Source organism: Ranitomeya variabilis, chromosome 4 (assembly GCF_051348905.1).
Source record: "Ranitomeya variabilis isolate aRanVar5 chromosome 4, aRanVar5.hap1, whole genome shotgun sequence".
Classification (NCBI taxonomy): domain Eukaryota; kingdom Metazoa; phylum Chordata; class Amphibia; order Anura; family Dendrobatidae; genus Ranitomeya; species Ranitomeya variabilis.
Window position 1 is genome coordinate 709,929,780 of NC_135235.1, and position 23,300 is coordinate 709,953,079.

General features: G+C 45.8%; 1 protein-coding gene across 2 annotated transcripts in view; it reads left to right on the top strand.

Annotated features, from left to right (window-relative positions):
• The window catches only part of LOC143766514 (uncharacterized), a 50,882-nt gene extending 28,787 nt beyond the window's left edge, over window positions 1–22,095 (top strand). Inside the window, exons 6-7 of one of the 2 annotated variants that reach the window (XM_077254259.1) lie at window positions 13,897–13,987; window positions 20,315–22,093. In XM_077254259.1, the coding sequence (XP_077110374.1) occupies window positions 13,897–13,987; window positions 20,315–21,513 (1,290 nt within the window). In that variant the 3' untranslated portion in view covers window positions 21,514–22,093. Of the gene's footprint in view, window positions 1–13,896; window positions 13,988–20,314 lie in introns of both variants that reach the window. The other variant, XM_077254258.1, reaches the window with a different exon arrangement.
• The last annotated feature ends 1,205 nt before the right edge of the window (window positions 22,096–23,300 follow it).

The following is a 23,300-nucleotide window of genomic DNA, read 5'->3' on the forward strand; positions in this document are numbered from 1 at the left end:
AACAAACAAGGACTTATCTTGTGCTGAACTGGACCGACTGTCAGAGAAATCCAAGAGAGATCTAAATCCAACCTAGAAACATTGACAGCTGGCAATGGCTGCAGACAAGAGCCAGGTTAAATAGCAGAACCAAGAGAGACGATCAGTGAAAGCAGCTGCAATGCTCAATCCAAGAAGCAGCAGTTCCACTCAAAACCACCGGAGGGAGCCCAAGGGCAGAATTCACAAAAGTGCCATTTACGACCACAGGAGGGAGCCCAAGAATGGAATTCACAACAGTTGCCGGCTACACAGCAGGAGAACTGCTGGCGTTGCTGAACCCCACTGACACACTGGCGAGTGTTTTTCTCTGTGCAGCCAGCACTTCCGAGCACCAACTGGCGGTGTTAGAGCCCAGGGTCAGCAGGAGGAGCAGAGTGTAGGCCGAAGCCTGCACTGGAGACAGCTTTGTGTCTGCGTGGCGTTTGCAGGACACGTTGCCGGCTACACAGCAGGAGAACAGCTGGCGTTGCTGAACCCCACTGACACCATGGTGAGTGTTTTTCTCCTTGTGCAGCCAGCACTTCCGAGCACCAACTGGCGGTATTAGAGCCCAGGGAATCAAGGAGGAGCAGAGTGTAGGCCGAAGCCTGCACTGGAGGCAGCTTTGTGTCTGCATGGCGTTTGCAGGACACATTGCCGGCTACACAGAAGTGGAACAGCTGGCATTGCTGAACCCCACTGACACAGTGGCGAGTGTTTTTCTCTCTGCAGCCAGCACTTCCGGGCACCAACTGGCGGTGTTAGAGCCCAGGGTCAGCAGGAGGAGCAGAGTGTAGGCCAAAGCCTGCACTGGAGGCAGTTTAATATCTGTTATGTCTGCGTGGCGTTTGCAAGACACGTTGCCAGCTACACAGCAGGGGAACAGCTGGCGTTGCTGAACCCCACTGACACATTGGCGGGTGTTTTTCTCTGTGCAGCCAGCACTTCCGGGCACCAACTGGCGGTGTTAGAGCCCAGGGTCAGCAGGAGGAGCAGAGTGTAGGCCGAAGCCTGCACTGGAGTACGTTGAAAGGGAACCTTTAACCCCGCCCCCAGGCATTTGTTGCTGAAAGAGCCATCTTGTGCAGCACTAATGCTGCAAAAGGAAAAGGTGGCTTTTTTAATTATGCTCCTTGCAAACGCTGAAGTAGACACTTATGAAATGTGTCCCCTCACACCGTTAAACCGCCCCGGAGGTGGGACTTTCCTTTGTAATGTGATGCAGCACAGTCGTCACTCCTACCCCCTTGGCACCGTGCGCCGCCTCCTCAGCGTTGTTTGATTCTGTCATCGGAGCCTGCGCTGTTATGTTATCCCTTGGCCGTGCACACTTAGCGCTGCCCGTCTTCTGACATCATTTGGTGTCAGGCTGGCTGCGCCTGTGCGGCCGCGCTGCCCGAGATCCCGCCTCGCAGTGTTGTCTAATGTAATCCCACTGCGGGCCTGGGATCCATGGGCATGCGCAGTGCATATCCTTGCCTCTCACTCCCCTCCTTCCGGCTTCTTCAGACTGTGCGGCGTCATGGCCGTGGCATGCTATTAGGGATCAGCTGACTGCACACAGTCTGAAGAAGGCGGAGGGAGATGAGTGAGAGCCTGAGGTGAAGATGTGCACTGCGCATACCCATGGATCCTAGGCACGCAGTGTAATTAAATCAGAAGACACTGCGAGGCGGGATCTCGGGCAGCGCGGCCGCATAGGCGCAGCCAGCCTGACACCAAATGATGTCAGAAGACGGGCAGCGCTAAGTTTGCATGGCCAAGGGATAACATAACAGTGGAGGCTCCGTGACAGAATCAAACAACGCTGAGGAGGCGGCACATGGCGCCAAGGGGGTAGGAATGACAGCTGTGCTGCGTCACATTACAAAGAAAAGTCCCACCTACGGGACTGTTTAACGGTGTGAGAGGACACATTTCATAAGTGTTAGGTTCAGCGTGTGCAAGGAGCACAACTAACAGAGGCACCTTTTCCTTGTGCAGCATTACTGCTGCACAAGGTGGCTCTTTCAGTAACAAACGCCTGGGGGGGGACAGGTTCCCTTAAATTTCAATAGTTGTGTCAGCGTGGCGGTCGCAGGACACATTGCCGCAACACAGCAGGGGAGCAGCTGGCGTTACTGAACCCCAATAACAGAGGAGCGACTGTTGACTGTGCAGACAGCACTTCCGGGCAGCAACTGGCGGTGTTGAAGCCCAGGGACAGCAGGAGGAGCAGGCTGGAGGTATTGCCGCAACACAGCAGGGGAGCAGCTGGCGTTACTGAGCCCCAATAACAGAGGAGCGACTGTTGACTGTGCAGAAAGCACTTCCGGGCAGCAACTGGCGGTGTTGAAGCCCAGGGACAGCAGGAGGAGCAGAGGAACAGAGTGTAGGCCGAAGCCTGATTGGAGCAAGTTTAAAGGGAACCTTTAACCCCCCCCCAAGGCGTTTGTAGCTGAAAGAGCCATCTTGTGCAGCACTAAGGATGCAAAAGGAAAAGGTGGCTCTTTTAATTATGCTCCTTGCAAACACAGAACTAAACACTTATAAAATGTGTCCCCTGATACCGTGAGACCGTCCCGGTGGTGGGACTTTCCTTCGTAATGGGACGCAGCACAGCCGTCATTCCTACCCCCTTGGTGCCGTGCGCCGCCTCCTCAGCGTTGTTTGATTCTGTCCAGTTGCCTGCGCTGTTATGTTATCCCTTGGCCATGCGCACTTAGCGCTGCCCATCTTCTGACATCATTTAGGTGTCAGGCTGGCAGCGCCTGTGCGGCCGCACTGACCGAGATCCCATCTCGCAGTGTCGTCTAACGTAATCCCACTGCGGGCCCGGGATCCATGGGCATGCGCAGTGCATATCCTTGCCTCTCACTCTCCTCCTTCCGGCTTCTTCAGACTGTGCGGCGTCACGGCCGTGGCATGCTATTAGGGATCAGCTGACGGTGCACAGTCTGAAGAAGGTGGAGGGAGATGAGTGAGAGCCTGAGGTGAAGATATGCACTGCGCATGCCCATGGATCCCAGGCACGCAGCGTGATTAAATCAGAAGACACTGCGAGGCGGGATCTAGGGCAGCGCGGCCGCACAGGCACAGCCAGCCTGACACCAAATGATGTCAGAAGACGGGCAGTGCTAAGTGCGCATGGCCAAGGGATAACATAACAGCGCTGGCTCCGGGACAGATTCAAACAACGCTGAGGAGGCGGCACACGGCACCAAGGGGGTAGGAATGACGGCTGTGCTGCGTCCCATTATGAAGGAAAGTCCCACCTCCAGGACTATCTCACGGTATCAGGGGGCACATCTTATAAGTGTTAAGTTCTGCGTGTGCAAGGAGCTAAACTAGAAGAGCTACCTTTTCCTTGTGCAGCATTACTGCTGCACAAGGTGGCTCTTTCAGTAACAAATGCCTGGGGGGGACAGGTTCCCTTAAATTTCAGTTGTGTCAACGTGGCGGTCGCTGGACACATTGCCGGCTACACAGCTGGGGATCAGCTGACGTTACTGAAACCCAATTACACTGGGTCTGTCACCATCTGATGGAAACGTTGCCTCCTGCTGACTGGAGCCATCTGTGATGGTGTAGACATGTGTGTTGGGCACACAAAACTGTGCCACAGTTGGGCCATACTGGTCTTGCCTTGTGCTGATTCACTGCTTCTGCTCCCTCTGTGTGCACAGCTTCTGTTGTGATTGGGTTATTTGGCTTTCCCCAGTGGTCGCTTGTGGTACTGGTGTCTTGTGAGCTTTTCACCTGTTTCTATCAGGATGTGGGAGTTTCCTATTTAGCCTTGCTCCTCAGTCATTCCAATGCCGGCCATCAATGTAACCAGAGTCTTTCTGTTGCATGTACCTGCTCCCAGTCTGCTGACCAGCTAAGTTGGACACTTCTGTCCTTAGTCTATTTTTGTATGTTTTGTCCAGATTGCAGTTATGTGATTCTCTGCAGCTGGAAGCTCTTGTGGGCTGAAATTACCACTCCGGTGCCATGAGTTGGCACATGAGTTTAAGGTAATTTCAGGATAGTATTTGATAGGGTTTTGTAGCTGACCGCGAAGTCCACTATTGTATCCTTCTGCTATCTAGTTAGTGGGCCTCGCTGTGCTAAATCTGCTTTCATACTACGTTTGTCTTTTCATCTGAACTCACCGTTATTATATGTGGGGGGCTACTATCTCCTGTGGGGATTTTCCTCTGGAGGCAAGCCAGGACTGTGTTTTCATCTACCAGGGGTAGTTAGTTCTCCGGCTGGTGCGAGACGTCTAGCGAAAACGTAGGTACGTTCCCTGGCTACTATTAGTTGTGTGTATAGGTTTAGCATCGCGGTCAGCTCTAGTTTCCATCACCCGAGAGCTTGTCCGTTTTTCTATGCTCCTGATGTTCCCTTGCCATTGGGAACCATAACAGTATGGCCGGCCAGCATGTTTAATCTATGGGCTGAAGCAGGAAAGAAAAAGAACTGTGTGGAGTTTTTTTTTTTTTTTTTTCTCCCTCTGAAGTTGCACTCCAGCTCTAATTGCAGTCTCCTGCTTTCCTCTCCTCTTAACCCCTGAATGGCTCAGATTTTATCTGTTGAAATATGGATCTCCAGAGTCTGGCTACAAATTTGAATAATCTTGTTGCTAAAGTTCAGAATATACAAGATTTTGTTATACATGCTCCTCGGTCTGAACCTAAAATTCCTATACCAGAGTTTTTCTCCGGAGATCGATCTTGTTTTCTGAATTTTAAATACAATTGTAAATTGTTTCTTTCTCTGAGATCTCACTCTGCTGGAGATCCTGCACAGCAGGTTAAAATTGTGATTTCATTATTGCGGGGTGACCCTCAAAATTGGGCATTTTCATTGGCGCCAGGGGATCCTGCGTTGCTCAATGTGGATGCGTTTTTTCTGGCCTTAGGGTTGCTTTATGAGGAACCTAATTTAGAGATACAGGCTGAAAAGGCCTTGATAGCCCTCTCTCAGGGGCAAGATGAAGCCGAAATATATTGCCAAAAATTTCGAAAATGGTCTGTACTTACTCAGTGGAATGAGTGCGCTCTGGCGGCAAATTTCAGAGAAGGTCTCTCTGATGCCGTAAAAGACGTCATGGTGGGGTTTCCTACGCCTACGGGTCTGAATGAGTCCATGACAATGGCTATTCAGATTGATCGGCGTTTACGGGAACGCAAACCTGTGCACCATTTGGCGGTGTCTTCTGAGAAAGCACCAGAGAGTATGCAATGTGATAGTTTTCTGTCCAGAAGCGAACGACAGAATTATAGGCGCAAAAATGGGTTGTGCTTCTATTGTGGGAATTCAACTCATGTTATATCAGCATGCTCAAAACGAACAAACAAAGTTGCTAAATCCTCTGCTATTGGCACTTTGCAGTCCAAGTTTTTTTTTGTCTGTGACTTTAATTTGTTCGTTATCTTCTATTGTCGCGGATGCTTATGTGGATTCTGGTGCCGCTTTGAGTCTTATGGATTGGTCCTTTGCCAGGCGCTGTGGGTTTGATCTAGAGCCTCTGGAAGTCCCTATACCTTTAAAGGGTATTGATTCTACACCAATGGCTAGTAATAAACCACAATACTGGACACAAGTGACTATGCGTATGACTCCAGACCATCAGGAGGTGATTCGCTTCCTTGTGTTGTTTAATCTACATGATGTATTAGTGCTGGGATTGCCATGGTTGCAAACTCATAACCCAGTCCTTGACTGGAAAACAATGTCTGTACTAAGCTGGGGATGTCAAGGAAATCATGGGGGCGCACCTTTGGTTTCCATTGCTTCATCTATTCCCTCTGAGATCCCGGCTTTTTTGTCTGATTATTGTGATGTTTTTGAGGAGTCTACTCTTAATTCTCTTCCCCCTCACAGAGATTGTGATTGCGCCATAGATTTGATTCCTGGCAGTAAATTTCCTAAGGGTCGTTTATTCAATCTGTCTGTACCTGAACATGCTGCTATGCGAGAGTATATTAGGGAGTCCTTGGGAAAAGGACATATTCGTCCTTCTTCGTCTCCTTTAGGAGCAGGGTTCTTTTTTGTAGCCAAAAGAGATGGTTCTTTGAGACCTTGTATTGATTATAGACTCTTAAATAAGATCACAGTCAAATATCAGTATCCTTTGCCATTGCTGACAGATTTATTTGCTCGCATTAAGGGAGCTAAGTGGTTCTCTAAGATTGATCTTCGCGGTGCGTATAATTTGGTGCGAATTAAGCAGGGGGATGAGTGGAAAACCGCATTTAATACGCCCGAGGGCCATTTTGAGTATTTGGTAATGCCTTTTGGTTTGTCAAATGCCCCTTCGGTCTTTCAGTCCTTTATGCACAATATTTTCCGTGAATATCTGGATAAATTCATGGTTGTGTATCTGGATGATGTTTTGATATTTTTCGGATGACTGGGAGTCTCATGTTCAACAGGTTAGGAAGGTTTTTCAGGTTTTGCGGACCAATTCTCTGTTTGTAAAGGGTTCAAAGTGTGTTTTTGGGGTTCAGAAGATTTCTTTTCTGGGGTACATTTTTCCACTTCTTCTATTGAGATGGATCCTGTTAAGGTTCGGGCAATTTGTGACTGGACGCAGCCGACTTCTCTTAAGAGCCTTCAGAAATTTTTGGGCTTTGCTAATTTTTATCGTCGATTCATAACTGGTTTTTCTAGCGTGGTCAAGCCTTTGACTGATTTGACTAAAAGAGGTGCTGATGTTGCCGATTGGTCTCCTGCTGCTCTGGAGGCCTTTCGAGAGCTTAAGCGACGCTTTTCTTCTGCCCCTGTGTTGCGCCAGCCTGATGTTTCACTTCCTTTTCAGGTGGAAGTTGATGCTTCCGAGATTGGAGCGGGGGCGGTTTTGTCACAGAAAAGTTCAGATGGTTCAGTGATGAGACCTTGTGCGTTCTTTTCTCGAAAATTTTCGCCCGCCGAGCGAAACTATGATGTTGGTAATCGGGAGCTTTTGGCGATGAAATGGGCATTCGAGGAGTGGCGTCATTGGCTTGAGGGTGCTAGACATCAGGTGGTGGTCTTGACTGATCACAAGAATTTGATTTATCTTGAGTCGGCCAGACGTCTGAATCCTAGACAGGCGCGCTGGTCGTTGTTTTTCTCTCGGTTTAATTTTGTGGTCTCGTATCTGCCAGGTTCTAAAAATGTGAAGGCAGATGCCCTTTCTAGGAGTTTTGAACCTGATTTCCCTGGTGATTCTAAACCTACGGGTATCCTTAAGGATGGGGTGATATTGTCTGCTGTCTCCCCTGACCTGCGACGTGCTTTACAAGAGTTTCAGGCGGATCGGCCTGATCGTTGTCCGCCTGGTAGATTGTTTGTGCCGGATGAGTGGACCAGTAGAGTCATCTCGGAGGTTCATTCTTCTGCGTTGGCAGGTCATCCGGGAATTTTTGGTACCAGGGATTTGGTGGCTAGGTCCTTCTGGTGGCCTTCCCTGTCTCGGGACGTGCGTACTTTTGTGCAGTCTTGTGATGTTTGTGCTCGGGCCAAGCCTTGTTGTTCTCGGGCTAGTGGATTGTTGTTGTCCTTGCCTATTCCTAAGAGGCCTTGGACACACATCTCTATGGATTTTATTTCTGATCTCCCTGTTTCTCAGAAAATGTCTGTCATCTGGGTGGTGTGTGACCGTTTTTCTAAGATGGTTCATTTGGTACCTTTGCCCAAGTTGCCTTCCTCATCTGAGTTGGTGCCTCTGTTTTTTCAGAATGTGGTTCGGTTGCATGGTATCCCGGAGAATATAGTTTCTGACAGGGGATCCCAGTTTGTGTCCAGATTTTGGCGGGCGTTTTGTGCCAGGATGGGCATTGATTTGTCTTTTTCGTCTGCATTTCATCCCCAGACGAATGGCCAGACGGAGCGTACTAATCAAACCTTGGAGACTTATTTGAGGTGTTTTGTGTCTGCTGATCAGGATGACTGGGTCACCTTTTTGCCATTGGCAGAGTTTGCCCTTAATAATCGGGCCAGTTCTGCCACTTTGGTTTCCCCTTTCTTTTGCAATTCGGGGTTCCATCCTCGTTTTTCATCTGGTCAGGTGGAAACTTCGGATTGTCCTGGAGTGGATACTATGGTGGACAGGTTGCATCGTATTTGGGGTCAGGTGGTGGACAATTTAAAGTTGTCCCAGGAGAGGACTCAGCATTTTGCTAATCGCCATCGTCGTGTTGGTCCTTGTCTTCGTGTTGGGGACTTGGTGTGGTTGTCTTCCCGTTTTGTCACTATGAGGGTCTCTTCTCCTAAGTTTAAGCCTCGGTTCATCGGTCCTTATAAGATTTTGGAAATTCTTAACCCTGTGTCTTTTCGTTTGGACCTCCCAGCATCCTTTGCTATCCATAATGTTTTCCATCGGTCGTTATTGCGGAGGTATGAGGTGCCAGTTGTGCCTTCTGTTGAGCCTCCTGCTCCTGTGCTGGTTGAGGGTGAATTGGAGTACGTGGTGGAGAAAATCTTGGACTCCCTTGTTTCCAGACGGAGACTTCAATATCTGGTTAAGTGGAAGGGCTACGGTCAGGAGGATAATTCTTGGGTTTCAGCTTCAGATGTTCATGCCTCTGATTTGGTCCGTGCCTTTCATAGGGCTCATCCAGATCGCCCTGGTGGTTCTTGTGAGGGTTTGGTGCCCCCTCCTTAAGGGGGGGGTACTGTTGTGATTCGGTTATTTGGCTCCCCCAGTGGTCGCTTGTGGTACTGGTGTCTTGTGAGCTTTTCACCTGTTTCTATCAGGATGTTGGAGTTTCCTATTTAGCCTTGCTCCTCAGTCATTCCAATGCCAGCCATCAATGTAACCTGTTGTGGATTCTGTTTGTGGGCTCCCTCTGGTGGTTACTGCTGGTACTGGGTGACTTTGGTGGGTTGCGGCCTTTGGTTTCCACCTGTCCATCAGAGGCTGGGTGTTTCCTATTTTACCTGGCCTTTCTGTCATCCCCTTGCCGGCTATCAATGTATTCAGATGTGCTCTGTTTGGTTCCTGCCTACCTGCTCCCAGATCTTTCAGGATAAGCTAAGTGCTCATTTTCAGTTGTTTGGTTTTTTGTCCAGCTTGCTTATTATGTCTCTATGCTAGCTGGTAGCTCTAGTGGACTGAGGTTCTCCCCATGTGCCATGAGTTGGCACATGGGTTCTTGTAATCTCAGGATGGTTTTTTTGATTAGGGTTTTTTGCTGACCGCTCAGACCCCTTTTGTATCGTTCTGCTTTCTAGTTTACAGCGGGCCTCAATTTGCTAAATCTATATACATCATCTCTATGTGTGTGCCTTCCTCTCATTTCACCGTCAATACATGTGGGGGGCAACTATATCTTTGGGGTCCATTCCTCTGGAGGCAAGTGAGGTCTTTATTTTCTCTGCAGTACTAGTTAGCTCTTAGGCTGGTGCGTGGCGTCTAGAACCAATGTAGGCACGCTCCCTGGCTATCTCTAGTTGCGTTTGTCAGGCGTAGGGCAGCGGTCAGCCCAGTTTCCATCACCCTAGAGCTCGTCCGTTATTTATTTGTACTTTGCTTGTCCTGTGCTATCCCTAGCCATTGGGGATTCCTGACAGTAACCAGTGTCTTTCTGTTGCATGTACCTGCTCCCAGTCTGCTGACCAGCTAAGTTGGACACTTCTGTCCTTAGTCTATTTTTGTATGTTTTGTCCAGTTTGCAGTTATGTGATTCTCTGCAGCTGGAAGCTCTTGTGGGCTGAAATTACCACTCCGGTGCCATGAGTTGGCACATGAGTTTAAGGTAATTTCAGGATGGTATTTGATAGGGTTTTGTAGCTGACCGCGAAGTCCACTATTGTATCCTTCTGCTATCTAGTTAGTGGGCCTCGCTGTGCTAAATCTGCTTTCATACTACGTTTGTCTTTTCATCTGAACTCACCGTTATTATATGTGGGGGGCTACTATCTCCTGTGGGGATTTTCCTCTGGAGGCAAGCCAGGACTGTGTTTTCATCTACCAGGGGTAGTTAGTTCTCCGGCTGGTGCGAGACGTCTAGCGAAAACGTAGGTACGTTCCCTGGCTACTATTAGTTGTGTGTATAGGTTTAGCATCGCGGTCAGCTCTAGTTTCCATCACCTGAGAGCTTGTCCGTTTTTCTATGCTCCTGATGTTCCCTTGCCATTGGGAACCATAACAAGCTTCCTCCACTGCCTCGGCGCACTGAGCTGCTTTTGTAAAGCACTAGCAGCACTGCTCTCACTTGGACTGGAGAATATGATGGAATTCACCAGTGTGTCTTGGTACTCCCGCATTTTACGCTCCCGGTTCAACGGTGTTATGAGGCTTTGTAAGTTGTCCTGGTAGCGAGGATCCAGGAGGGTGTACACCCAATAATCAGCCGTGTTGACAATGTGGGCGATGCGGCGGTCGTTTCTCAGGCACTGCAGCATGTAATCAGCCATGTGCTGCAGACTGCCAACTTGCCAAGAAACGCTGTCCCCTTTTTGAGGCGTGATCTCTGCCCGCTCAGCATCACCCCACCCTCGCTCTACACACTGACTACTGGAGAATTGTGTAACTCCCTCCTCTGGACCGATGTCTTCCTCCTCCATTGACTCCTCCTAATCCTCCTCACACAGTGTCCCCTGCCTAGGCCTTTGTGAGGAACCACGTAGCGCTGACTGTCCAGAAGCTAATGGAATTGGTGACTCCTCATCCTCCACCTCTTCCACAACATCATCCCTTAGCGCTTGCAGTGTTTGTTGAAGCAGGCAGATAAGGGGGACAGTCATGCTGACTAGTGCATCATCTGCACTCGCCATCCACGTGGAATCTTCGAAGGAACGCAAAACCTGACAGACGTCCTTCATAGTGGCCCACTCAGTGGTTGTGAAGTCTGAACGGCGCGGACTGCGACTTGTTTGCGCCTGATGCAGCTGGTACTCCATTACTGCTGGCTGCTGCTAACACAACCGCTCCAACATATGTAACGTGGAATTCCACCTGGTGGGTAGGTCACATATGATGCGATGTTCCGGAAGGCGGAATCGGCGCTGCAGAGCTGCAATGCGCGATCTTGCCATGCTGGAACGCCGCAAGTGAGCACACTCTAGGTGGACCTTGTGCAGCAGTGCATCAAGATCCGGATAGTCCCTCAAAAAACTCTGCACGACCAAGTTGAGCACATGTGCCAGACATGGGATGTGAGTGAGGTTGCCTAGGGCCAGAGCTGCCACCAGATTTCGGCCATTGTCACACACTACCATGCCTGGCTGGAGATTCGCTGGCACAAACCACACGTCACTCTCCTGCTTGATGGCATTCCAGAGCTCCTGCGCTGTGTGGCTTCAATTCCCCAAAGAAATTAATTTCAAGACGGCCTGTTGACGATTGGCCACGACTGTGCTCATGATGATTCTGAGGAACTTGTGTATGAGGAGGAGTTAATGCGTACAGACTGGATTCCTGCAATCCTTGGAGTGGGCAGGACACGTCCTGTGCCACTCGCATGATCTGTACCCGGCTCAACAACATTAACCCAATGGGCAGTGAGGGAAAGGTATCGCCCCTGTCCATGGTGACTGGTCCACGCATCAGTGGTGAGGTGGACCTTGCTACTGACGGCATTCAGTAGCACGTGTTTTATGTGTCCCTCCACATGCTTGTGCAGGGCAGGGACGGCTTGCCTGCTGAAATAAAAGCAGCTGGGCACATTGTACTGTGGGACTGCCAATGCCATCAAGTCACGGAAGCTGTCAGTCTCCACCAGCCTGAATGACAGCATTTCAAGGGACAGTAGTTTTGCAATGCCAGCATTCAGAGCCTGTGCTCGGGGGTGGTTTGCCAAGAATGGCAAGTCTTGGGAGCGCCCTTTTTGGCTTTTGGAAGAGGCATGCTCCTAACGGGTGCCGAAGTGGAGGCTACAGGCTCCGCAGTCTTCCCCCTCCCTCTCCCTCTTTGGCACGTTCGGGGAATCTCTTCCTCAGCTGCTCCCACCACTTTCCTGTACCTCACGCCACGATGGGTCAAGGACCTCATCATCTACACTACCCTCTGCCACCAACTGCTCCTCCTGGCTAGTCTCGGCAGCAGAGCACGCACCAGAAAGTGGCACCTGAGTCTCATCAGATGCGTACTGCGGTGTGGTGACCGGAGGCACTGGCCCACCCACCTCTTCAGAGTCAGAGAGACAAAGCTGTTGGGCATCACTGCACACTGCCTCTTCTTCCATTTCTCCAATGCTGCTTGGCTGGCCCCCTGTTTTCAAGCCAAGAGATTCAGAGAACAGAAGTAGAGATGGCTCCTGTCCTGGGCTCTCTGACTGCCTGGGCAATTTGGCAGGTGGTGAAGAGACAGATGGGTGCTCTCCAGTGCTCTGTGCCTGAGAGGATGTGGCGCTAATTGAAGTCGATGCATTAGCTGCAATCCATCCGACAACGGCTTCAATTTGTTCTTCACGCAGCAGTGGTGTACGGCGATCTCCTACAAAGCTGCTCATGAAGGACTGTTCCCTGCTGAAACTGGGTGATGATGAGTCACCAGTGCCCGCAGCAGGTACAGAATCCCCAGGTCCTCTCCCTGCTCCGTGCCCACGCCCACGTGCCTTACTCCCTGCCTTCTTCATCTTGGTTGACTGATAAAGATAAGCAGAAAAGTACTAAGGGCTTAGTGTGCTTATTCCTGAACAGCTCCTAACAGGTATAAGAAACACTAATTTTCTAAAATGTGGACTAGACTTTAATATGAGCTAATGTGGCCTCCACAACTGTAAAGTGGTGTGTTTGGTGAACTTTATTAATTTTTTTTTTTTTTTTTTTGAAGAACTGACTACAGAATGAGCTGCACTCACACCGTGCAGACAGCCGTAAACGGCGCTGCAAGGCCAAAAAAAGCTCCTCTATGTAATCCTATGTAGTGTTTTTCCACAATTTAGCTGGATACGGGTGGAAAGCCACTAATAGGAAATATTTGAATAAATGTGCAGCAGGCTGCACTAATAGCAAAAAAGGACAATGGATAGAACGGTATGAGGCAGTGACGCACCCTGAGCTGAATACAACCGGCTGTGGCTGCACACAGACTGCAGAGCGATGTGCACTCACACAGAGACTGTGCACACAGCCGTAAACGGCGCTGCAAGGCCAAAAAAACCTCCTCTATGTTATCCTATGTAGTGTTTTTCCACAATTTAGCTGATACGGGTGGAAAGCCACTAATAGGAAATATTTGAAAAAACAGTGCAGCAGGCTGCACTAATAGCAAAAAAGGACAATGGATAGAACGGTATGAGGCAGTGACGCACCCTGAGCTGAATACAACCGGCTGTGGCTGCACACAGACTACAGAGTGAGCTGCACTCACACACACAGAGACCTTGCAACAGCTGTGAACAGCGCTGCAAGGCAAAAGCAAGGTTCTCACACAGCGGTTGCTAAATTAGCCTGGGTAAAGCACAATGAAGCAAATCGCTATCTCTAAACTGGCCCTCAGTCAGAACACAGAGTCCTGTCACTAACTGAATTCACAGCAGAGTGAGCCCTAAATGGCGGCAGCGACTTTTATAGTGCATCATGACATCATTTCAGCAGCCAATCATAGCCATGCCAGTAGTTACATGCCCACCATGCAGAACAGGATGTGCCCACACTTCTAATCAGTCCTCATTGGCTGAATTCGTGCAGTTTGAATTCTGGCAACTTCCGATTCCGGTATCGGATATGCGGTAAATATCGGAACTCGGTATCAGGATTCCGATACCGCAAATATCGGCCGATGCCCGATACTTGCGGTATCAGAATGCTCAACACTAGTCATGAGATCTCCCCTATGATGTGTAGACAGCTGTGTTTTATTCACCAGTATTATATGTTTTGTACTTATGTAATGAGAACGGTGGAGATGGCAGGATTAGAGCTCATCATAGATGTGACTTCTCTATCTGTCTGTGACTTTTACAATATTTGTTTCAGGGTGAAGATCTGACCCATATTAATACCACAGAGACATATGTGAGGGATGATGAGTGGTGTAAAGAGAAAATTCCTACATATGACTACCCAGGTGAGTAGTAACCATTAATTGCAGGAAAGTCACAGATTCTTCTCAATCACCAGCTGTGGCCTCTTTATCAGTGGTGTAGTCCGGCCGTAAAACAATCACGTGGTCACCAATTTGTCTCTAGGTCACAACATTTACCTAGACCCAAAACTGTTCTAACTACTTTGGGGATTTAAAGCCCTTTTCTATAGAACTTACAACCAGGAGGATCCACCTACTCCCTGGGATTAGGAGATGCTGACTCTTACCTACCCTGTTCTGTAAACTACAAAGCCAAATGACAGCGTACGTAAAATGTCCTGACAAGTTAGAAAATCACTTCAAGAAAAATATAATGATGATCCTGTTAGAGAAAGCAGAGGGTAATGATGCTGTTGGCTTCCTAGAACCCTGATATTTTATTGGATGAATCTACCTTCTTTTTCTTCTGTTCTGATGAATGTGCTCATATGGTCCCTACAAGACCAGATCCAGCTTTTTCTGGCCAAACTTCACTTTTACGATCAACTACATTAAATGTGCAGTGAGGTCAAGTGTGAATTTCTGTACAATAACAACAGAGTTTCCCTTTATCCTGACTTTTCAGTTTCTTTTAAAACTGACTAATTTCACACAGGATTGTTATAAACTACATAAAAAAATTACACCTGTGCCATGATATATGTCTAAGCTGTGCGTGGCTGATGGCTGTAATATACATTTATTCATTTGTAGACTGTGAGCCCTCATGGGCAGGGCCCTCTCTCCTCCTGTACCAGTCATGACTTGTATCGTTTAAGATAAGTGTACTTGTTTTTTTTATGTATACCCCTCCTCACATGTAAAGCGTCATGGAATAAATGGCACTATAAAAATAAATAATAATAATTCAAGACTGCAGGAGATGTGTTAGCATGGCTCGAGCCCTGGTTTCATGGATTCACTTCATAAATTAGAATATATTCTCTATCATAAGGGATTCATATTACTGCACAATCTCTCCTGAAATCGGGGCACTAATACTATCTCTACTCTTCTGGTCAGGACTCATAGTTGCCTCAATAGTCCACCTTATATGAGCGTAACTTTGGTGTAGTGTTGGACTTCTCCACTCATACATAGATTGTTTTGGTGGTGTTACTTTTTTCATTTTATGCCTTTTTTTTACAGTTTCATTCTGTATGATAGTTTGATTGTGGTGGGATCGGCCTGCCTCACTTATGTGAATCATGCAAATTGCCTCTTCTGAGAAAAAGAGGACTTAACTCTATAGCGCCACCTGTTGGAATTAGCGATCCTACAAGTCACAATCAACCCTTTAACGAGTCATGCAATATGACTTAGGATTAAAGCCAAATCAGTATCTCAATTCGCAGACACGGTGTTTTGGGCTGTTGGCCCTCGTCAGTGCGAAGCATGAGAACTGATTTGGCTAGGTGAGAGGCTCTGGAGTGGGGTCTAAGGGGTAACGTTTCTCCTTATGGAGAGTGACAATTTGCATATTTAAATTCCCAGAGGAGCATTGCACGGCGAATAAGCCTCCTTACTTTGACAAGCCAGAGATGGTATGTCACTCTCCATAAGGAGAAATGTTACCCCTTAGACCCCACTCCAGAGCCTCTCACCTAGCCAAATCAGTTCTCATGCTTCGCACTGACGAGGGCCAACAGCCCGAAACACCGTGTCTGCGAATTGAGATACTGATTTGGCTTTAATCCTAAGTCATATTGCATGACTCGTTAAAGGGTTGATTGTGACTTGTAGGATCGCTAATTCCAACAGGTGGCGCTATAGAGTTAAGTCCTCTTTTTCTCAGAAGAGGCAATTTGCATATTTAAATTCCCAGAGGAGCATTGCACGGCGAATAAGCCTCCTTACTTTGACAAGCCACAGATGGTATGTCACTCCCTTATGTGAATCAGTAATTCCCTGTAGTCCATAAAAAAGGCTTCCATTGCCTCATTTAAATGTCCAAAATCTCAATTTAAAACACCTCAGCTCTGTAGTATTTTAAAAAGTTTTCTTTAAATGTGTAGTATTTCTTCAAGAAACTCATCTGACAGAAAATATTGGTCCTTACGATAGTTTAGATTGACAAGATCCTTCGAGCCCCATACTCTAATTACTCCAGAGAGGTTCTATCACTACTCCTTTTTTTCTCCGAAGAAGACTGTTGAGTTTGCTTATTTCTCGCAGACAGATTTGTGTTCCTAATCAGGGCCCATTTTTCACATCTGGCATGTGTCACTTTATATGGTGATAACTTTGGAATTCTTCACAAACGATAATAAGAAATAAATTGAACTTAAAAGTTATTTTCCAACTTCTCTTGAATCTGACAATACCCTACATGCAGTTGTACACTACTGTCTGAGCACATGGCAGAGTTAAAAATTGAAGTAGTGCCATTTAGCTATTTGAATGCAGATCTTGCTGGTATAGTTTGCAGGCGCAATGTACAGAGGCATTGTTCATTGTCACCTGGCAGCTCAAAAGATGGCCGCCAGGAACATTTTCCAGATCCAAGAGATTGTCTTAGCATTCATCTTTCAACTCCTGTACATTAATCATATGTCATGTGGACATAAAGTGTCTCCATTTTGGAAATTATAAGTCTCAGTGAATTAATCTCTGAGTAGTGACTATTTTGACTCACCAGCTACTTTATGGAAATTAGTATGCAGCGGATGTTGAAAATTGCACATTTGCCATTTTATTGCCCAACACATAGTGCCGAGATTGTGCTCCAGGAGACACACACACACCGCAAATTAAGTTGGTTCTTCTCACTATAGTAATGCCAAATACATGGATGCTAAATGTGATTTTAAGATATAGAGTGTTCTCAGTGGAAGAAACAAAATAGGAATCTTGTGGGTGTGATACCTTTTAATGGCTAACAAAATATAGTGAATAATTATTATTATAATTTATTTATATAGCACCATTGATTCCATGGTGCTGTACATGAGAAGGGGCTACATACAAATAACAGATGTCACTTACAGTAAGCAAACTAACAATGACAGACTGACATAGAGGGGCGAGGACCCTGCCCTTGCGGGCTTACATTCTACAGGATGGTGGGGATGTAAACAATAGTTTGAGGATTGTAGGAGCACCGGTGTTGTTGAGGCGGTAGCTTCAGTAGTGGTGAGGAGGCAGCGGGGTCAGTGCATGCTGTAGGCTTTCCTGAAGAGGTGGGTTTTCAGGTTCCGTCTGAAGGATCCGACTGTGGTTGATAGTCGGGTGTGTTGGGGCAAAGAATTCCAGAGGATGGGGGATATTCTGGAGAAGTCTTGGAGGCGGTTGGGTGAGGAGCGGATAAGTGTGGAGGAGAGAAGGAGGTCTTGGGAGGACCGGAGATTACGTGAGGGAAGATATCGGGAGATTCGTTCAGAGATATATGGAGGAGACAGGTTATGGAATGATGTTACAAATCAAGCTTTTGAGACTGCTTACGTCTCTTCATCAGGCTGGTATAACAAAATATTTGAAGAAACCCAATTAAATACACCATAGAGCATAGGCAAGGTGTGATACATGGACATTTCAATAAACAAACACTGAGCTTAAGGGTACTGTCACACAATGGCACTTTGATCGCTACGACGGTACGAGCCGTGACGTTGCAGCGATATCCATACGATATCGCAGTGTCTGACACGCTACTGCGATCAGACATCCCACTGAGAATCGTACGTCGTAGCAGATCGTTTGGAACTTTCTTTAGTCGCTTGATCACCTGCTGACATCGCTGGATCGTTCTGTGTGACACCGATCCAGCGATGTGTTCGCTTGTAACCAGGGTAAACATCGGGTAACTAAGCGCAGGGCCGCGCTTAGTAACCCGATGTTTACCCTTTTTACCAGCGTAAACGTAAAAACAAACAAACAGTACATACTTACATTCCGGTGTTTGTCCCCCGGCATCTCAGCTTCTCTGCACTGTGAGCGCCTGCCGGCCGGAAAGCGAGCACAGCGGTGACGTCACCGCTCTGCTTTCCGGCTCTGGTGCTTACACAGTGCAGAGAAGCAGAACGCCGGGGGACAGACACCGGAATGTAAGTATGTACTGTTTGGTTTTTTTACGTTTACGCTGGTAACCAGGGTAAACATCGGGTTACTAAGCGCGGCCCTGCGCTTAGTAACCCGATGTTTACCCTGGTTACCCAGGGACTTCGGCATCGTTGGTCGCGAAATTATCGCTCCAGCGCCATGCATTGCAAAGTGTAACCGCAGTGTACGACGCTGGAGCGATAATCACACGACGCTGCGACGTCACGGATCGTGCCGTCGTAGCGACCAAAGTTTCGCTGTGTGACGGTACCCTAAAGAGAGAATCCTTAATTAGGTAAGATTAGATAAGTGGTGTGAAAGTTTCATGGACCCCATTTGCATGTGAGATCAAAGGGCTAGTGGTGCCTTCATTGTTTTTGGAGGAAATTGCTCAGATTTGGAAGTGGGCCATAAATCCTCCTGACAAATTGAGTCCTGTCTGAACAGAATCAAAGATGGTAATGAATTTGTATTCCCAGACCCTGTGATGTTTCTGTGATTGAAATAGCCTTTCAAAATGACAACTTTGATATTGTCTATGTTGTGTCCTGGACCACAGAAATGTTTGGCCACAGGTAAATGTTTTTTTTTGTCTGTAATTGTATGACTATGAGACCTCATCCTTGCTCTCAGTCTCTGTTCTGTTTCTCCAACATGGAGGCCCCCCACAGGACATATATTGCATAGAATAAAATACACCACATTGGAAGAGGAACATGTGAATGTCCCAGGGATCTTATAGTCCTGCTGTCTGTTGGTGATTTGGATCTAGTCGTTGGTCTCTATATGAATGCAGGTTTTGCATCTTCTTCCATTGCAAGGATATGTCCCTCTTGGTGAATCTGAGTGCATTGCACTTTGGATCATGATGTTTCTTAAATTAGGAGGTTGCCTGTAACATAGCAAGGAGGGGGGGTCTTTGAATAATATTTTTAACCGGTCATCCTTGTGTAGGATATGGTGAAATTTCTTAGCCAATTTTCTCAGTATTTCAAGTTGTGGGTTGTAGGTCACTACCAGAGGTACACGATGATTATCCTCTTTTTTTCTGTATTGAAGTACTTAACTTCTAGGGATCCTTGTGGCACTAATGATCTGATCAGTGGAGGTGGGATGGTTACCTTGATTTAAAAATGACATTTTAAGTTGGGTTAGGTGTTCATCCCTGTCCTTAGGACTGGAACAGATACGGTTATATCTGAGGGCCTGGCTTTAGACAATGGACTTTTTAATGCATTTAGGATGGAAGCTGTCGCATGAGGTATGTTGGATGGTCAATTGGTTTCCGATGCACTAATGTTTGGAACAAACCAATTTGGACTTTTATGGTGGTGTCTAGAAAGTTGATTTTTGTTTTTGAGTGGAGCAATGTTATGGTAGGATGAAATTTGTTGAATTTGTCATGGAAATTTAGAAGTTCTTGGTTGTTCTCAGTCCAGATTATTAAGATGTCATCGATGTAACGGAAATAGGCAAAGGGTTTGATGGGGCAGGATGTTAAAAAGTCATTTTCCAGTTTAGCCATGAAGAGGTTGGTGTACTGGTGTGCCATTTTGCTTCCCATAGCAGTGCCGCTGCATTGCAGATATAGCTCCTCACTGAAAGAGAAAAAAGTTGTGTGTGAGGATAAATCTGGTAAGTGTTATTACAGACTATGAAGGGATCCCATTGGTCTCAAGAAACATTCAGCAGGTGATTAGCCCATCATCGTGTGGGATGTTAGAATATAAGGATTCGACATCCATGGTGGCTAAGATGGTGCTGTCGGGGAGGGGACCTATCCTGGATAGCTTATTCAGCAGGTCTGTAGTGTCCTGTATATAACTGGCTGTTGGCACACTTCAAGACTCAGAAGCGAGTGCAAGATTTGACTTTGGGAGGGCAGATATTGCTGGATTGATTTAAGGAAGCCATGTGGCTTTTCAAGAGCCTTTGAGACACTAATAATGTGAAGCCTCTGTTTTTCCATTGACAGATGATAGACCCAAGTGGGGAGTTGTTTTTTTGTGAGATGAGTAGATGTTTTTATTGGTATTATTTTCACCTACTGTACCTAACATTGTTTGATGGCTTTTTATTCTATAACTGGGAGGCAGAAGGAACAGTTGAACACCACGCTCCACTGATTCATCCTATGTAGGTGTTTATTAAACTGAATTGACATTGTCTTGATAGATAATTCAATGTTTTTACATAACTTGCCATTTTTATGGACAGTTTCAGTAGAAATGTTTAAAAACAAACTTCAAGAATATTTTATTCAAAAATAATAATTTGTTTTATTCTTGGTAGGTGACTGCACGAGGAGATCAGAGGCACAGCTGACATCTTCACAGAAATCAGATTTGGTTAAGCACCAGAGAACTCATACAGGGGAGAAGCCTTTTTCCTGTTCAGAATGTGGGAAATGTTTTACACAGAAATCATATCTTGTTATACACCAAAGGAAACACACAGGGGAGAAGCCTTTTTCATGTTCAGAATGTGATAAATGTTTTAACCAGAAATCATATTTTGTTATGCACCAGAGAACTCACACAGGGGAGAAGCCTTTTTCATGTTCAGAATGTGGGAAATGTTTTACACAAAAATCACATTTTGTTATGCACCAGAGAACTCACACAGGGGAGAAGCCTTTTTCATGTTCAGAATGTGGGAAATGTTTTACACGAAAATCAAATTTTGTTATGCACCAGAGAACTCACACAGGGGAAAAGCCTTTTACCTGTTCAGAATGTGGGAAATATTTTAATCAGAAATCATATCTTGTTATACACCAAAGGAAACACACAGGGGAGAAGCCTTTTTCATGTTCAGAATGTGATAAATGTTTTAACCAGAAATCATATTTTGTTATGCACCAAAGAACACACATAGGGGAGAACCCTTTTTCATGTTCAGAATGTGGGAAATGTTTTACACAGAAATCAGGTTTAGTTAAGCACCAGAGAACTCACACAGGGGAGAAGCCTTTTTCCTGTTCAGAATGTGGGAAATGTTTTACACTGAAATCACATTTTGTTATGCACCAGAGAACTCACACAGGGGAGAAGCCTTTTTCCTGTTCAGAATGTGGGAAATGTTTTACACAAAAATCACATTTTGTTATGCACCAGAGAACTCACACAGGGGAGAAGCCTTTTTCATGTTCAGAATGTGGGAAATGTTTTACACGAAAATCACATTTTGTTATGCACCAGAGAACTCACACAGGGGAAAAGCCTTTTACCTGTTCAGAATGTGGGAAATATTTTAATCAGAAATCAGATTTAGGTAAGCACCAGAGAACTCACACAGGGGTGAAGCCTTTTTCCTGTTCAGAATGTGGGAAATGTTTTGCACAAAAATCACATTTTGTTATGCACCAGAGAACTCACACAGGGAAGAAGCCTTTTTCCTGTTCAGAATGTGGGAAATGTTTTACACGAAAATCACATTTTGTTATGCACCAGAGAACTCACACAGAGGAGAAGCCTTTTTCATGTTATTAATGCGGGAAATGTTTTTCATGGAAATCAACTTTTAGTAAACATCAGAATGTCCTAATTTCCTAATTCCTAATTTGTGTCTTTAATGCATTGACTGACAGCTCAGTTGTCCAGTCTGATGCTGAGCTTCTTTCAGGTGTTCCCTATTCCAGGTGATTTCTCAGCTACTTAGCTGAGCAGTCAGTTTCAGACCTCTACCTGATGTTATATCTGCATGTGTAGTTTTTCTCCAGGTGGTGTGCGCTCCCGGAACATAGTGGGTGAGATACGATGATCTTTTCCAAAACCAAGTTTTATTAGTACAGCATACAACGTGTTTCAACTCTTGTGAGTCTTTTTCAGGTATTATATATAAGCTATTACTGCTTTGTGCATTTTATATACAAAGGAAGTCAGTGCATATCATTTTTGGGCAGGTGCCATAACAGGGTTTAATCCTTTCTAGACACACCCATATCACTCCAGCTTTATCCAGAGTTTTACATGCATAAACACATAAACATTAAAAAAGTAATCCAAATAAAATCCAATTTTAAAAACCTGTTTAAAACATTTTTCTAATGGCATATATGAAATTCAAAAAGAAAATATTTCATATCTCAATAATAACTATTTTCTTTTTTTAAATACAAAAATATATAACGTTTTATAGGGCTATATATATATATATATATATATATATATATATATATATATATATATATATATATATATATATATTTTTTTTTTTTTTTTTTTTTTTTCTAAAATCAGATATTTTCTAAAAGGGATCTAAAGTCCTATACAAAATCGTTATTACCTATTTATTATTAATTTCTTATTTGGGAGATGGAGAAAAAAAATGTTTGAATTTGTCATTTTTTTCCTTCTCCCCTCTCCCTTCTTATTCTCTTTATTAACCCTTTCGTGACCTTGGGATTCTCTGTTTTTCCGTGTTCGTTTTTCAATCCCCTCCTTCCCATGTCGCGGCTTAAATGTGGGCTCACCACCGGAGCCCACATCAAAGCAGGGGATCTGACCTTGGACGTACTATCCTGTCCGAGGTCAGAAAGGGATTAAACCCTTCTACCACATAATTTAGCCCATCAGGATATAGTGCCCTTAATCGAAAGATCCAAAAGGATTCTTTCTGGTTAAGCGTTTGTATTCTGTTTTAACTATTTGGATGTTATCAACTGGGGTGACAATAACATTGAACTGTTTATTATGTTTTACACATAGGTGTCTGGATAGACTGTGTTCTAGAATTCCGTTTTTTGCATTGTGCCTGTGGCCATTCATGCGGGCCCGCAAGGATTGTGTTGTGCGGCCCACATATTGTAGGCCACAGGCACAAGTAATCACATATATGACAAAGTCTTTGTGTGATTTCATATGTCTCACCGGTGCTGTAGGATGTGATAGATCTGCTATTATGTCCAATGATGTTACAACTACCGCATTTTCTAGAATCACATTTATACACCCCTGGTTTTATATCTATATGTCTTTTAGAGAATTTTTTCTCTTTATTTATTGTTTTTTGTCCCTCGTTCAATGTTTTTCTGAGGTTACTTGGTGATATACATAGTTATTAAGGTTGAAGGAAGACTGTAAGTCCATCTAGTTCAACCCATAGCCTAACCTAACATGCCCTAACATGTTGATCCAGAGGAAGGCAAAAAAAACCCATGTGGCAAAGAGTAACTCCACCATGGGGAAAAAAATTCCTTCCCGACTCCACATACGGCAATCAGACTAGTTCCCTGGATCAACGCCCTATCAAGGAATCTAGTGTATATACCCTGTAA